Source organism: Panthera tigris, chromosome F2, assembly GCF_018350195.1.
Source record: "Panthera tigris isolate Pti1 chromosome F2, P.tigris_Pti1_mat1.1, whole genome shotgun sequence".
In the NCBI taxonomy this organism is placed as follows: Eukaryota; Metazoa; Chordata; class Mammalia; order Carnivora; family Felidae; genus Panthera; species Panthera tigris.
The window spans coordinates 78,191,821-78,209,173 of NC_056676.1; the positions used below are offsets into that span (position 1 = coordinate 78,191,821).

At 52.8% G+C, this 17,353-nt stretch overlaps 1 protein-coding gene across 1 annotated transcript in view; it reads right to left on the bottom strand.

Annotated features, from left to right (window-relative positions):
• Positions 1-17,353, bottom strand: part of COL22A1 (collagen type XXII alpha 1 chain) — a 257,921-nt gene that overhangs the window by 116,977 nt on the left and 123,591 nt on the right. Inside the window, exons 22-23 of the mRNA XM_042973098.1 lie at positions 16,431-16,484; positions 4,488-4,541 (exon numbers count right to left, since the gene is read on the bottom strand). Of these exons, the coding sequence (XP_042829032.1) occupies positions 4,488-4,541; positions 16,431-16,484 (108 nt within the window). The remainder of the gene's footprint in view (positions 1-4,487; positions 4,542-16,430; positions 16,485-17,353) is intronic.

Genomic DNA, 17,353 nt, shown 5'->3' on the forward strand with positions numbered 1-17,353 from the left:
TAGGGTGTGTGACGGGAAAAGGTAGGTCGAGGACCCGACTGTGCTTGCCCAACACAGGCGGGTAGGTGTGGCACCACTGCCCAGATGGGGAGCACTGGGGAGGAGAACAGCGGAGGAGAAGGCGGCCTCGGTAGTTCTTTAGGAGGACGTTAGGTGTCTGAGGCCGGGCAGCACCCCAGTGGAGCCCCCGTGCAGCAGGGACCCAGGGGAGTCTTGTGAGGGCGCCGAGATCTGTGCATGGTCTGTGCCCGGAGGGTGGACAGAACCGGGGCCCTGCATGAGATCCCGCGAGAGGCGGCAGATGGAACCCTCTGGTTCTTTCAGGACATAGAAAGACGAGGAGGTAACAGGCAGGCCCAGACCCAGCAGCAGGACTGCAGGAGGAGAACAAGGTGTGAGCCGCCAGAAACCGGAAGGAGAGCCATCATCTGGGAGGTGGAACTGACCTCTCCTTGGCCAGCTGTCAGGCAACCCTGGCCCGGACAGGAGCTGGGTCGGTGGCGAGTCGAGAGGAACGCGGACGCGCATGAACTCAGGAGACGGGGAGTCGTGTGAGGAAGTCGACCTGACGGTGACTCAGGAAGGGCCGCTTGGAAAACCACTACTCATGTCCCTTCTTCGGGAAACCATGGGAGGTGTCTTAGACCCGCACAGGGTTTCTGACCAAGGGCAGAACTTCCTGTCTGCTATTTGTTTTAGTCTTCACTGGAGCGCCTGAGTGGCCCGGTCAGTTGAGCGTCCGCCTTCGGCTCAGGTCACGATCTCACGGTCCGTGGGTTCGAGCCCCGCGGCAGGCTCTGCGCTGACGGCTCGGAGCCTGGAGCCCGCTTCCGATTCTGTGTCTCCCTCTCTCCCTGCCCCTCCTCCACTCGCACTCTGTCTCTGTCTCTCAAAAATAAATAAATATTTAAAAACTTTTTAAAAATGTTGTATTTATTTATTTTGAGAGCAAGAGAGAGCGCACACTAGCAGAGGAAGGGCAGAGAGAGAGGGAGAGAGAGGATCCCAAGCAGGCTCCAGGCTCAGTGCAGAGCCCGATACAGGGCTCAAACCTACGAACCACGAGATCATGACCTGAGCTGAAATCCAAGAGTCGGAGGCTCAACCGACTGAGCCACCCAGGGGCTCCTCCTGTCTGCTATTTCAGCATTTGAATTAAAGACGTAAGTTACGTTATTTTAAACTGAAACTCTCTGACTATTAATACCTTTACTAATGGTAGCCATGATGGTATACAGGGATTAAAAAATAGGGTTTGGGTCTAGGATGGGCCGGGATGAATGCTAGGTTGCCTCACACTCCCTCAGTGGCCTAAGGCAACACACTTCGCCTCAGTGCCTCAGTCTCCATGGCTGTAGCAGAAAGGCTGCAAGCACCCCCGCCCCTCCCGCCCCGCCACCTGCCACGTACATGAACGAGGGTGCGCGAGCTAGCCCGGCACACTGGGGGCCTTCCCAGGCATTGCTTCACTCTCTTCTCCTTTTGTCATCAATAAAAATATACAAATAACCAGTTAATCTAACTGTTCCTGAGAGTAACAAGTCAGCCAACAGACTTAAATGTGAACAACACAATAATGACTGTTTTAATTGTTACCAACAAGAGCGACTAAGGAGCCACTACTGATAAAACGCACCAATCCGCCTAATTATTATTAATGAAACAACATTTGAGCCTTCGAATATGATGGTGATTAAGCAGCTAATTAACGTGCGCGGTAATTGCAATGATGACGCAAACATAACCAATCAGTCTAATTATCATTAATAAAGGAGTGGGAAGTAGTTCTTCTCAATAACCACCTAGTTCCATTGGTACAGCTTGATGGAGTTGGATGGGATCTGAAGATGCGTGAAGATTCCTTGCATGAATTAGCACAACAATCACCCTACTTGAGTGATTTGTTTTGGGGGGGGTTGTTCATAATTTGAGAGTCCTCCCCTCAGGATGGGGCCACCCGGGGCAAAGCCATAATGACTACCTACCGCAGCAGATTTCTGTGTAGAGGCCAAGGCCCACAGCATCCCCGGTCCTCTGTGGGGTCAGCCCCGCTCCTGGCTACCAGTTCAGGGGACATCTGTCCATCCTCACTGCCACCCCACGCAACACTGCCTTTGCAAACACCAACCAGACGAGACAAAGACTTCCGTTTTTCCTAAACGGCTGCCAGGATACGGGAGCCACCACCTATGATGTCAGGAATGTGTATATTTATTCTAAAACATTCCAGCAGGTGGAATTTTTCATCCTGAAAAAGAGGCACCAAAAGCATCTTACGGGATGCCAGCCGCCCTGGGGCCTCGCTTACTCTGAGGCTGCGCTTCGGGCTCATCCCATTCTCCACAGAGCCAATTAAACTCTGAGCTCAGTTTCCTTAGATTTTAAATGAGATCCACCTTCTTTCCTCACATGTAGTTGTAAGGAATAGTCGCAATTCTATACAAACGGTAAAGAGAGCGTCTGACAAAAGCAGGAAGAAACAGACTTTATCTCCCTTCCTTCTTCCCATCAGAGCCAAAAACTCTACAACAGAATCAATGCCGATTTTCCAGATCAGCATAGGAGCCACCTCTGGGCCCTGAGAGAGGCTGACGGCCTCCCCTTTCTCCCAGAATTCGGGTCCCTCTACCTGGAGGGCCTCTCTGCCCCACTAACCCGTGGTTCCTCTGGGCGCGCACAGTGGCTACCTAGATGTCACAGCCCCTTCTGATTCACAGAACTGCATCTGGCACACAGTGGGTACTTCATACCCATCGAACGGAGGACTCCGCTGAACGAGGAGGAACCTTGGCCGTTGGTGGAGAGGGAGGGCTGAATTAGGGGACACAGCCAGAGGCCCACCACGGCAACGCTGCCTCTTGGTTTGGGCGTGGTTGGCTGGGACACAGCTTAGTGTCCATCGGGTGGCGATCCGGTCAATGGTGCCAGGCGATCCCTCTCAAGGCTCCACACTATGTGGTTCTGCACCACTGAGATCCCTGAAGAGATCAGAGCACCCTACTTCCGGGGAAACGCCTGCTGTGGAAAGCAGGATTGTTTTTATGTGAATGGCATCCAGCTCCATACCTGGCCATTCAGTAAACATTCGATGAATGAAACGGATTTCAAAATTAAAAGCGAAAGAAAGGAATCTATTTTCTGAGGTAGCAAAAAAGAAAAAAAAGAAAGTTGTAGGTAGGGGAAAAAATTGTAGCTTCAAGGAATTTGATGGTGCAGCACGTACAGCCAATATTTGAAATACACAAGCTTTGCTCACTGGAAAGGAAGGTAATAAAACAAATACAAAAAGCACTCTATTTTTCACTATTAACATCAAAATGCCACAGCGAATGTGGAATCTTTAGAAGACCATGAATTATGATTGATTTTACATTCCCTTATGGCGTGCCATATCTGGCCCGAATGGGAGGTGCTAAAATGAAGTGTGAGAAGGCGTGCAAGGCACCCATCACTCATCAGGACACTTTACACGTCAGCGAGCAGTGAAAGCTGGTTTCGGACGCGCAGTGGGCACCTTCTCCAGCGTGGATGCCTGACAGATGGAGGGAGAGGTCCAGTAACAGGTGGGCACTAAAACCCACTGCTTTCCTGCGGCTCACGGAGGAGCCAGAGGGAGGCTGACTGACTCTGCACACGCCCTGCTCGCTGCCACCACGGCCAGGAGAACAGAGACAGCGTCCCCACCTGGTGCTCTCAGGGGACCACAAGTGACTGCACATGTGTGGGGGTGGGGAGCTGGAGAAAGCATAGGGCCAGAGGATGTCCCACCAGAGAGGAGTCCGAAAGACCGAAGGAGTTAGGGGGGCGAGGAGGAGGAGGGGTCATCCAGGGAGTGAGACAGCACAGCAGAGTGTGAAGGGGGCCCTGACCCATCACTTTACAGATGGGTAAACTGAGGCCCGCAGAGGGGGAAGGAGCTGGCCAATGTTACAGTGTGTCGGAAGTCAGACACAAACCAGAGCTCGGGTCTGTGGCCTCCTGGAGTAGCGTGCCATTTGGGTTGTCCTGGTCTCTTGGCTGAGCCCCTTCCGATTCTGAATTCACGGTCCAGCCACCCCCCCTGCTCAGTACCGGGAGCTCCAGCCCAACAAGGGCCTATCCACACCTGTACATGGGCTGTGTCCTGCAGAGCTGAGCCCCTGCCGGGAAGGCCCCTTCTCCCCACCTGTCTGGCCAGCTGCACGAGCTCCATCATGGGGCAGCTCGTGCAGGGCGCGGCTGGCTGGTGGGTGTCACTGTGTCGCCGCGGCCTGCCCTCCAGCGGCCGAAATTTCTCTGGGGGAGCAGACAGTGGCCATTCTCCTAGCACAGGGGTGGGAGGCCGGGGGAGCAAGGGGAGACCGGAGGACCCAGGACCCACCGAGCGTTCTCTCTGATGAGGTGACCATCCAAGACTGTGGTGACCAACCTCGGAACTGCCACCCAATTGCTTCTTCAACCAGAGGAAGCAGGACTGCTAGGGACCAGAGGGCAAAGGCGGTAGTTACCTGCGGCCCCAGCAATCCAGGGGTTCCCGGCGGGCCCACTTCTCCTTTCTTCCCCTGAGGACAAAAGAAGAAGCCGAAATTAACAGCAGGCAGGTAATGCCCAGAACCAATGCAGTAACGTCTCAGAGGACATTTCCATCTGGATTTCTGAAACCCCCCACCTGGTGGGATGGCCTCCAGAGAGAAGTGGTTTGGGATTGGGGCAGAAGACTCAGGCTCTGGAGTCACGGAGGCTCAGCACTGGATCCCAGCTCTGCAACGTAGATGGCTTTGGTAACACACGGCCCCAAGGTTACAAGGTACAGAAAGGGACCCTTCAGAAGGATCTCCTTATCCTGCCGTCGGCCATTCCGTTCCTTTCCTTGAAAGCAGCTAATCCCACCAGATGTTGGCTCATCTTTGCAGAGGCATTTTGTGTGTAGACAAGCAACACACACACACACACACGCACTCACGAGTGCCCACACACGTGTGCACATGTTCCCTTGTTCCTCCCCTTCTTTCTCTTTATGAACCATAACTGTAGCAAATCACTCAATCTGCTGCTAACTGCTGGTTTCCCCTGAGCAGCTGACTCTGGCTCATCCTGTATCCGCATGTGGACGGTCACCCTGATGTGCCCACAGCTATGGAATGTCCACAGGAAGGGTGAAACGGACACACGGACAGGTAGGTCATTACGGCCTTTTCTGATTGGCTGCTGTTACAGTCCAGGCTGTTGTCACGACCCCAGTGGGTCATCTTGGGGGGCTGACCTGCCTCATTAAACCTGGGAGTCTAGCCCTGTGTATAGGGGTAAGGGGTGTTCTGGTTGGTTTACTGCATAGGACACAGGGTATATATTATGTAAGCGGGCATCCGAATGATGCTTTTCGTTTTCCTCCTTAGTTTCCCTCAGGAAGTCAGAACACCCAGGTAAGGCCTCGTCCTTGCCTTGGTCTGTGCCCAGGCCAGCCCCAGTGGTGGCCCCCGCCCCCACCCCCCTGCCTGCTCTCCCTCCTCCCCGTGTTCCATGAGCCCTCAGTGCCTGCGAAGCCCAGGATACCGTCTCCCCAGCCCCCACCTCCCAGAAGTGGCCCCTCCCCCAGGGCTGTGGGTCACATGGTGAGTCAGTGCCTTCAGGGGGCTGTTGCGGGGTCTCAGGGACGCAGCTCTGTTCAGGCTCGAGGATTTTACGGTTGCACAGAAGTCTGGGTGAGCTGGGAGGGAATGTTCTTTCAGGAGCTTCAAGTCCTAAAACCAGAGTCTCCCAACCTCGACTTAGCCCGCTGGGATCGAGGCCGAGATCCAGGTCTGCGGCTGTTTCCTGTGTATTCATCCGCACGCTCCCGCTGCTCCGTGCCAGCCCCGCGGGTCCTGCCGGGGCTCGGCCACCACCTCAAGAGCTCGCGGTTTCGCAGGAAGGCCTACCTGAGCCCCTGGGACTACAACACTCCCGATAAGCACAGGTGCAACTCGTAGGTCTGCCGCAAGGTCTTGGGAGGACTTTCTGGAGGAGGTGCTGAGGTAGCACTGAAGGGGGACATTAGAGTATCCCAGTGGGACACACATTCAGTGCAGGGGACAGAGCAGGCAAGTGGGAGCAGGGCCTCGGCAGAGCCTTGATGTGATCTTGACGGAAGGCTACAGGGCGGGGGAGTGGCAAACGAGGTCAGCAGGGGTCAGGAAGAGCATCCATGCCCTGCACCAAGGGGAGCCGCCCAAGGGGCCAAAGATGCTGAGTGAGGACACCACGGGGTCCAGTTTGTGCTGGCTCTGGAAGCAGCAGGAAGGACGGAGCGAGGGGCCAGTCTGTTCCCAGAGCTCACCATGGCCACACCACCGCGGGCCCGCCTCCACTGTCACCTCCGTGCCAGCCTGGGGGCCTCCTGGACCATCCTCCCTCACGCCTGACCCTACGCTTCCCCTTTCCCGCCATCCCCCCAAGGTCACCAGAATCACATTCTTAGAACAGAACTCAGGTCGGCTTCACAGTGCAACACTTCTCAGAGCAAACTGGGAGGCCCTCCCCTCCTTTCCAGAACTGCATTCCCGCTCCCTGCACGGCTCATTTCCTCAAACTCTCTCCCTTGTCCAGCCACGCCAGTGCCCTCCTCCAGGAAGAACGCGCCAAGCTCAACGTCCCCCACCCCCCCAAGCTCAACACTCCCACCTCAACGTCTTCTGCCCGCTCTTGCTCCTGCCCGGCACACGGGCTCCCCAGGCATCCACGCGGTCTCTGCTCCAAGCCCCTCTTGTCCACGCGGTCTCTGGCCAGCCCAACCCAAACCGCCCTGCCGCCAGCTCTCGCTTTCTTTGTGCCGCTGCTGGATACACTGCTGACGGACACATTTGGTCATTGCCTGCCCGCCTGCCCGAACTGGGGTGCCAGCCTCCCAGAAACAGGGCCTGGCTCCGCTCTTGTGCAGCGCTCTGCCCGGGGGCCCAGAACACTGCATGCCGCATGGTGGCGACTCAGGAAACATTTGCGGGCTGGATACACAATGCCCTTCAGGACTGACGTGGTCTTGAGCCGAGACAACGGCCGGGGAAACAGCCCTGGTGGGGGGAGGGGGAGGGGGATGCACAATGATAGGAAGACACAAGCTGGACATCTGCAGACTTGCAGAGAGAACAGGCTGACCGGGCTGGGGAGCCCCAGATCCACACCCCCTGAGCCAAGGAACACATCAGCTCGGAGGTACAGCGAGGCCTAGGTCGGGATGCGTTTCTCGACACTTGTCAGGGAGAATTCAAAATGCGGTCCTGGACACCTTCAGAAATGAGCCAGGCCTGGAGGCATTTGTCTGGGCCTCCGTCCGATCCTGCTCTGATGAATGCAGACATCGGGGGGCTGGTCACAAGAGAGCGAAGAGCTGCCAGCTCCCCTCCCTCGGGGAATGGAAAGTAGACATCTTCCATTTGGTATTGAGACAGGCACCCCTCCACTTGCTGGCAGGTTATTCCACTGAGAGTCACCGGTTATTTACAAGATGAATAAACCATTTTCCCTCAAGGTCGGCGGAATGGCCTGGTGAGCAGTCATCAGAATTCAGAACCCAGGCCCGCAAAGTAACTCTGTGCAGAGGAAAGGCTGAAATGGAGAATCGGATCACTCAATGGTTGGTAGGAAGGGATCGGAAGGGAGGAGGAGGGATGTGAAGGTCCAGGTTGCTGAGCTGAATTACTAACTAAAATGCTGATCTGATTGGGGCGCACGTCTGTGTGTCCCTCTCCCAGATGGCCCACTGCCTCTGGAGGGAGGTACAAGGTCTCAGCAGCTGCCTGCTTCACTGAAGTTCGGGGACCTTGTATACACGGTACTGATGCTCAGGGGGATGAGCAGCTAAGATGGTAATGAAATCTACAGAAGGTATGGAGTCAGGAGTGGCTCCCATGCCAGGACAGTAAAAAAGAAATCTGGCCTGGAAAGGAGGATTATGGGCAGACAGGAAGGTTCCGGTGAGCAAGAAAGACATGTAAGCATGTGCACCTGGGCAAGCAAATATCTCAGCATTTGGGTTTCAGCAAGAAGGAAAAAAGCAAAAAGGTGGCAAGAGGCCAGAGGAAAGAAAGCAATTTGTGATCCTAGCTGTGGTCACAAGGTGGCACCATCTTGAATGGGTCACCCACAGAAACATTAGGGGAGTCTCTGGCCAAATCCAGCGCCCATGTTCACATCTCCACCCACAGCATCCAGAGCGGTCCCCAGTGCCGTTCAAAGCTTTCCTCCCTCCCTCCCTTCCTTCCTTCCTTCCTTCCTTCCTCCCCTTTCCTTCCTTCCTTCCTTCCCTCCCTTTCTTTCCTTCCTTCCCTTTCCTCCTTCCCTTCCTTCCTTCCTTCCTTCCTTCTCTTTCTTCCTTCCTTTCCCCCCTTTCCTTCCACCCTTCCTTCCCTCCTTCCTTACTTCCCTCCCTTTCCTTCCTCCCTTCCTTCTCCTTCCTTCCTTCCTTCTTCCTTCCTTCCTTCTTCCTTCCTTCCTTCTTCCTCCCTTCCTTCTTCCTTCCTTCTTTCCTTCCTTCCTTCCCCCTTCCTTCCTACCTTCCTACCTTCCTTCCTTCCTTCTTCCTTCCTTCTTCCTTCCTTCTTTCCTTCCTTCCTTTCTTTCCTTCCTTCCTTCCTTCCTTCCTTCCTTCCTTCCTTCCTTCCTTCCTTCCTTCTCCTGCCTTTCTGCCTTCCTGCAACCACAGAACTGACCTGCTCACATGCCCAGTCCCTTCCCTCCAGACTTTTCTGGGCCATCCTGCACCTTCTACAAATCCCATTACTTGTCTATACATACACCCTATCCTGGCAGGTGATCTTCCTAAAGGGAGAAAGTTCTGCCTGAGTTACTTCCCACCTCTGAAATGGTCAGGGTCTCCTTCTTGTCTAAAACACATTAACACTGAGGTGTTTTACCTGGAAATTGATGGCCCTGTGAGTCTAACTTGCCTTTGAGATCTAGAGTCCAGTGCCCATGCCCCAATCCCTAAGCAACAGCTCAGGTAAGCTGCTTGTCTTGGCCCCCCCAAACACTCCCCCAGGATTTCTGGCCTCTGAGATTTTGCTCACACTACCACCTCTGTCTGTAACGCCCACATTCCATCTCAACTTGTCAAAATCATACCCCAGGTCAGTGCTCCTCTTCCAGGAAGCCCTGGAAATAATGAGAAATGTGACAAAAACATATTGAATACGCACTGCCTGAGAGGCTATTGAGCTGGGATGGGGCATAAAGCTCTAGGTAAGTAGTTACGAGGACTTGGCCACACGGCATAAGCAAAGGGGCTCTCCATGGTCCTTTCCGACCCCCTTCCTCTACAATATTATAAGAAAATGAGGTTGGAATCTTAGGTAGATGGGGAAGGGCGAGCCACTTGCTGCGTCTTCAGTTTCCTCATGTGGAAAAAATTATAATCATTGTAATTATCCGAAAAGATAGCGGTGGAAGAAATAATCCAATATTTGAGGAAGCGCTTTACAAGGCCTAATAAAGCATTATGCAAACATAACAGATAGCCACGGGAATGAGGAGGAATATGATGGTGGCTATGATGATGAAAAAAGGGTAATAGCAGGATTCTGGCTCCTCTGAGTCCCTGAAGTGGGTAAAAGACCATGTGTCAAACATACATGGTTTCAAAACTGCTACCTCCCAACAGTGCCACAGAAATTAAATGAGATAATGCCCAGAGAATGCTCAGCACAGGATATACCATTAGGAAATGTGTAGTAGTGATGGTGATGATGGGTGGTAGGAATGGTGGTGGTGATGCTGGTGGTGGTGGATGGTGATGGCGGTGATGGTGGTGGTGATGGTGGAAGTGATGGTGGTGGTGGTGGTGACGGTGGTGATGGTGATGGTGGTGGTGGTGATGGTGATGGTGGTGGTGGTGGTGGTGATGGTGGTGGTGGTGGTGGTGGATGGTGGTGATGGTGGTGGTGATGATGATGGTGATGGTGATGGTGGTGATGATGATGGTGGTGGTGATGATGGTGATGATGGGTGGTAGGAATGGTGATGGTGATGGTGGTGGTGGTGGTGGTGATGATGGTGATGGTGACGGTGGTGGTGGTGACAGTGGTGGTGATGGTGGTGGTGGTGGTGATGGTGGTGGTGGTGGTGGTGGTGGTGATGGTGGTGGTGGTGGTGGTGGTGGTGGTGGTGGTGGTGATGGTGGTGATGGTGGTGGTGATGGTGGTGGCGGTGGTGGTGGTGGTGGTGGTGGTGGTGGTGACGGTGATGACGGTGACGGTGGTTGTGATGGTAACGGTGGCAGGGTGGGGGTTAAGGTGGTAATAGTGGTGGGGGTGGGTGGGATGGGCAGGGGTGAAGGTGGTGGCTCTAGCAGGGGTGGATGCAGCAGCAGCTATGTAACCTGTGCATTTTGGACCTATTACTTGGCTGTGGGGATTTGAGAAGTGCTGGCCAGAGCAAATTTTGCAGCAACAAAGAACTACTTTACTAACAATAAGCCTGTTTCTCTATTTCATTTTTCTCTTCTTCTCTTTTAAATTGCTACCCTACACAATATCTGGGTAAGTGTTTGTAATTTATCACGAGGGCCGATTTTTCAAGCCACTCTAATGCCAGGATGCTGAGCGGGACTAATCTTTCCAAGGCTGCCTATCTGCCCACGGAGAAGAGGAAGCCCGCAAATGCAGAACAGCAGCTCCTTCCCAGCCAGGGCGCGTGAGCACAGCCATGTGCAGGCCCATTCACAGCTGAAGGGGTTGCCGGTGCAAGTGATTCTAATACGTGCCGTATGGTCTTTTGCTCAGTTCCTGTTCTCCATGCGTCCAAATGTCACTGATGATTATTTTCTACTGGTTAGAGCTGAAACCAGGTGCTCAGGGAAAACCTAGGGTGTCCTGATATAAACCCTGGCTCCATGCCATGCAATGAATCAAACGGTAGCCTGTGATCCAAACGATGCTGTTACCATCTGGTAGAGTAGGGAAGAGCAAGAAAAAGGGCTTTAAAAATGGAAAGGTAAAACAAATTCAACCCAAGTTGCCACTTGACAAAAGACCACCCGTGTTTCCCCTCCTCAAATCTACCAGTGACGGAGCGGACAGATCCGATTGCTTTTAGCAGGAGACCCTCAGGTCCAAGGGCAATGGCTGGGGATGAAAGCCATGTGTATCCAATGCATCCCCTGAACGGGCACTGGCAGTTACTAAGGGGTCCCAGACCTCTCCAAGACACCCGCCACCAAGACTGCTGATGTCCAGATGAGAATTCTGGTGCCTCCACGGACACACACCCACACATTGCCTCCCAACGCAAAAACAGTCAAGGTTTGGAGAAGGCAGACCTCACTTCTAATCTCTGCCCCACCATCTATACTCCGCGTGACCTGGAGTAATCTGACTTACGCATCTAAATCTTGGTTTCCTCATTTGCAGAATGGGAATAAAACTGCCCTACCTCACAGGATCCTTGCAGAAATCAGTGAGAAACATGGGTATAGTTGCCGAGCTAAGTGCCTGCTTAGCCTCCTCCGTGCAACCACTGCTTTTTCCTTCCTACCTGGTATTAGTTCTACACCTGCTACAGATCCCATCTTAATATTTTCTCGGGGTGCCTGGGTGGCTCAGTCGGTTACGTGTCCGACTTCAGCTCAGGTCATGATCTCATGGCTTGTGAGTTCAAGCCCCACGTCGGGCTCTGTGCCTACAGCCCAGAGCCTAGAGCCTACTTAAGATTCTGTGTTTCCCTCTCTCTCTCTCTCTCTCTCTCTCTCTGCCCCTCCCCTGCTCGTGCTCTCTGTCTCTCAAAAATAAATAAACGTTAGAAAATTTTTAAAAATGTTCTTAAAGCAACAGACGCAATCAGGCACATCATGAGACATTTGGGAATCACTCCATCGCTAGAAAGAAGGGAGGCATCATATTTGGTAGGTCACTTCTTCGGTTCTCACCTATTGATGAGAGAAGAGATTCCAGAAGATGTTGGAAAAAGGATCAAAGGACCCAAAGAGATTGTCACCAGCTCGTGGGAAAGGCAGTGACAAAGGCCTGAGTGACCCTGAGCAGCTTGTTTGATCTTTCTGGACATGAAATTTCGCACCGTCCATCTCAGGGATCCCTTCTGTCATGATGATTTTATAGACATTCCAAGTTCTGCATTAAATTGAAATGCCTGACAGCACAGAATTCTCTTACACAAAAAATTTTCCCTTGGTCATCCAGGGAAGAGGAAAGAAAACAGTGGGGCTATGTCAGGCGGGACTCAGCAGCACAGAGCAAGGTAGAGACAAAGCCAAAGTAGAGGTGCAGATAGGACCCAAGTTCTTCAATGGGAACCCTGGGACCCCTTAATGAGGCAGACAGGCCTCGTTTCTTCAAAATGGAGCATGCGCCATGGAGGGCCAGGGCCCAGGTGACCAGATGCCCGGTTCTGGGTCCTGTCGTCCTCATGCTGTGCGCAGAGTTGGCACCCAGGCAGCAACAGGCATGCAAGCATGAGCCACTCACCCGTGCACTCTGGCTGCATTAGATGCTGACCGCAACATTACTCACTTATGCCTATCTTATATGCTGAGATGTTCTGTTTATGCACTTTTTATGTGTGTATAAAAATATATATGTTTTACGAGCGTGGGGCACTCTTCTAAGTGCTGCAGATACAAAAATAATGCTCTCACAGACTTACATCCGTGAAAACAAAAATAAACAAATACTCAAGAAAGAAAAAAATAGAAGTCCTCTACAAAAATTAAAATAGGCTGGTGTGAGAGTGACAAGGTGTCTATTTTGGGGTGAATGATGAGGGCATGAAGAGTTTGCTTTTTTTTTTTTTTAAGTCAACCTTGTGGATGCTTCTGAGTGCCCAAATGCTACAGTAGCCTTGAGCTCCAGCTGGTTCTGCTTCCAGAACATTCTGGAATGTTCAGCTATGTAGCAGTGCTCCCCATCAACCTCTTCCTAATGCCTGGCTCAGACAAGTGGGAGGAAAAGAAAACCTGAGAAAGAGAAACAAGGTAGCATCACCACCCTCCTTCTAAGGCAGGGAGCCCAGCGGGGTGACGATGGTCCGATGTTATGCAGAGGGGTGCCTTGTGCGCTCTAACTCTGTGGGATGGCCCGGGGGTGGGGTGGGCATGGGGGCTGCCTGGCTCCCGATCTTCCCATTTCACTATGCCATTGTGGAAAAATCCAGCTTTGTCCAAAATTAACATGTTTACCTTGCCGGGGATTACACTGTCTGCCTGTTGCTAATCTCTAAAATAAAGGATCCGGATCCCTTTCCCTAGCCCGTACATTAGTCTCAATGTCTCAATTCCTGGATCCTGTGGCTTGTCATTGTCTTGTCTCTTCCCCTTTATAGCCTGAGTGTGTGCAGTGACACCAGGGAGTGATGTTTCAGCTGAAGCAGATGATGAGGAAATGACAGGTCACCGTGAGGGAAGGAGAGACAGATAATTTTCTGAGTAAGTCATTCTGTCTCGGGTTTTCCTGACTCAGCCAGAGGCTGACTGAGCAGGAAGCTGCCGCTCAGCCCACACCGACATCACAGTCAGTCTCTGCAGTGTTTGCCCAGTGGTGCGGCCACTGGACTATAGCAACATCCATGGGGTGCACCCCAGCCCGAATCAGAGACTCACAGAGGACCACTGGAGAGCCAGGGGACCCCAAAGACACACAATGGTCGGCCTCCACTCACGACAGGGAGCAGGACGAGGGAGGAGCCCTCCCTCCATTAATACATCGCCCTGCCCGTGGCCCTTGGCTCACTCTCCCGTGCCAGACCCTGTGTGTCCCCACCACCTGGCACACCGTTGGGCCAAGATGGGTGCTCCCATAGCCCCTGCCCCTGGTCTGGGCCACCACCCTCCCCTTCAGCTCTCTGTCCAGAGGCAGGATGTCCTCTCCAGGGGGCAATTCCTATGTCTGCATCACCCTCTCCAGTGCAGCCATCAATTCCTGCTAAAATGTCCTGGCTCTTGCAAGGCCACCTCAGACATCCCCCTTCCTTGTCCCCAGGGCCCACTCCCTCTCAGTGCCCTCCCCTCCCACCCAGATCCCTCTCTGCTGAACACCGCAGTGCCCCTACCGAGGCATTTGGGTTATCTGTCCATATTTCTCAGGACCCTCAGGCTGTGTGAGCGCCTGGAAGTTGAGACCATAATCTCTTCAGAGATTCCCAAAGCATTTAACTGAGTGCCCACGCGTCATAAGAGCATGACATGAGCTTTGTGGGCAGACGGACACATGGGAGGAGAGAAGAAGGCAGGCTTTAGAGACGCACAGTCCCAGGTGTGCATCCCCGAGGGGCAGCTGCTGGTGGTGTCAGATCAGAGACTGCCCTTCCTCTGTGCAAAGGGGGCCGATAAACACTTCCCTAGGAGCGCTGGGGTCTGGCACATGGAGCTCAATACCTCAATTCATAGCGCTCCCCTCCACCCTGGTTCCTTCTCTGGGTCTCTTTGTCTTATCCCTCAAATTTCCATTCCTGGTGCACATATCCAAGTCCCAGGGCCCCTGGCCAGTGTTAAGGTTGGGACAGGACAGGCTCCCAGCACACGGCGGGCTGGTGCTAACCTTAGGAGTAAAAGGTGTTTCTGGGGGTGACAAGAACCATCCTGGGGAACACACGAATGGCCCTTGGGGGGCCAAGAAGCCATGGCCAAGGAAGCGTGGGCCTCAACAAGCAAGCTCCAAGCAAAAGGTTTCCTCTCCCCTCCTCCCCTTTTCTAGGAGAGTCAATTAGATAGAAATGTCAATTAAAAAAAAAAAAAAACCACCTTCGTAGTCATGTTTGTATCAAGAGCCCCACTCGGCATCTAATTCTACGTTAGGAAAAGTAATGTTTGCATCAGTTTGACACCAGACGAAATGAGGCTCACCTAAACATCAATTACATAATGTACAAAGACTGCTGCTTTCTCTTAAAAGGCTGTGCGCGAGCAAGTTGGGGGAGTGGGAGTCGTGACAGCTGCCACGTCTTGCTGCTCACCAAGGACGCAACCCCATCCTGGGCACGCTTTCTCCCCAAAACCAGACCGGTGGCGATGCCTTCCACTCTAACGGAGGAAACGTGCCCAGAGAGGCTAGGTGACTTGTCGGGTCACACAGCTGCCCAGAAGCAGGGCCAGCTTCAAACCCGGGTGCATCCTGCTGCACAGTCCAGGACCCTCGCGTTGTACAGGAGAGAAGCGACCCGGCTTTGCCAGGGAAACTGAGGCCCGGGCTGGTGGTGCTGAATCTGAGGTTGAACATCCAAGTTCTTCTAGTGGGATGAAGGCTTCCCGCTCTCCCACCCAACCCTCCTACATGGTACCTTTCCACGTCCCAGCTAGCCTTCCAAACAAGTTCCTCTTACAATCGTAAGGGTTCAAGATGGTTATAGGGTGCAGCGGTGTTTGAAAACCAAAGGAGGAAGTTCACTGGTGGGTAAGGACAGGTTGGGGTCTGCGGAGTCACAAAAGCAGGTCGCCCAGTTTCAGAACTGAGGATACAAAGCATGATGGGAGGGTGGGTGCAGCCCCCTTACACAGAGGGAATCCACGACACATCCGTAACACCGTCCACTTCACCGAGCTACAGAATCTCCGGGCTACAGAGGCCACAGAGGGGGTTGGACAGCCTCTGCCGGATGAAGGCCCCATTCCCACCCGTCCACCAGTGGCCGACTGGCCTCTGACCGAGCACCTGCAGGGTCACTGAACACCCCATCTTCGGTAGCTGTGCCCCTTGGGAAGTCTCTATGTGAACCAGTGAAAGATGCTACAGGCTTAATTAAGCACCAGAGGTCAGCGAACACGGAGTCCCTACTCTGTGCCAGGCACGCTGCTAGGAACTAGGGACACACATTTGGGGGGTGGGGGGCAATCTCAGTCACTGTAGGGACACCAAAGAGGACACCTAGCCTCACTGTGCTTCTTCATCCATCTGCCTTCAACCACAGGACTCTGTGTCAGGAGCTGTGCTTAGCGGCGAATCAAACCCATAAAGTATGTACAATCTGGGTAAGAAGACAGGTGCTTAATTAACTCAAGTTAAATTAAATGAAATACCCTGAGATATTACAGTGCTCAATAACAATATGGATGTTTCGACTAAAGTAGCTAATAGCCTATTGGCAGCTCTCTATTTTTCATCCCTATTTTTAACTCTTTCCTGGAGACTTGGCTCAAATATCACTTGTTTTTTAGGAAGCCCCGGGGGTCCTGCCTTTCTCTGTGTTCTCTCAGTTCTCTGTGTTCTCTCTGTGGGCTCCCTTCTGCTGGGGGCTCTGATCACACGGGGCTGGGGGTTTCTATATACATGACTCACGGCAGACAACAGACCTATCCCCACGTCTCCAGGACCCAACTCCAGACCCACACGTGAACTAAATCGAACCCTTCAATCTGCTTCCAAAAGTCATTTCAAGAGGACAAGATGGCACCATGTCCTCTGTTTGAGCTGCTGAAATGGGGTCCCTGGCGTGGGAGAGCCGGGGATCAGAAAAGAAATACATGTTATGTTACTCACCCGGAGACCTTGCAAACCAGGAGGTCCAGCCTTGCCTCCGGGACCCATCAGACCCTTTAGGAGGAGGAGAAAGGGGGGAAAAAAGGAACCATGGTCAAACACAGTTCAACATCATAGGTTATACTTGGCCTTTTCACTCTCGGTGGGTAGGAAAATACCATCCTATCCCAATGGGGGAAACTGGGAGGTCAGGAGGGAAAAAAGTCCTGCCCCCTCAAATCTATAACACTTTAAATGTTTATTTTTGAGACAGAAAGTGAGGGAGGGAGAGGGAGAGAGAGAGGGAGAGAGAATCCCAAGCAGGCTCTGCATTGTCAGCACAGAGCCTGATACTGGGATTGATCTCACAAACCATGAAATCATGACCTGAGCTGAAATCAGGAGTCAGACACTTAACCAACTGAGCCACCCAGGTGCCCCAAATCCTTAACACTTTGAAACGTGCACACCTATCGGACCGAATTAAGTATGTTCAGCAACCAAGATGTAGGCAACACCATCCACACTTTAAAGATGAGCACAGTAGCGGTCAAATGCCTTGCATTAGAGCTTTGCATAATACATACACAAAAGAAGTGTCTGGAACCCAAGTGTTTTTAGCTGTAAGGCCAGTGCCATTTCCCCTGAATGTCGCTGGCTCAGCAAGAACTAGCTTGGGGTATATGACTCGGTCCACAGTGATGTGCAAAATACGGCAGTCTGGACAAAGAAACGGAACTATCTAAGAAAGATCAGTTTCAGTTGAGTAAGGAACGCTGGTGCAGGAAGGGGTCACACTGACCTGATAATTCAAATCCTTCCCCCAAGATCCCCTCCATATCTGCTGCATGACCTCAGACAAGTCCCTTGGCATCCTTGAACCTCAGGTGGCTCCTCTCTGAAGTGAGGATGATATACCCACCTATCGAGTGGATGTGAGGACC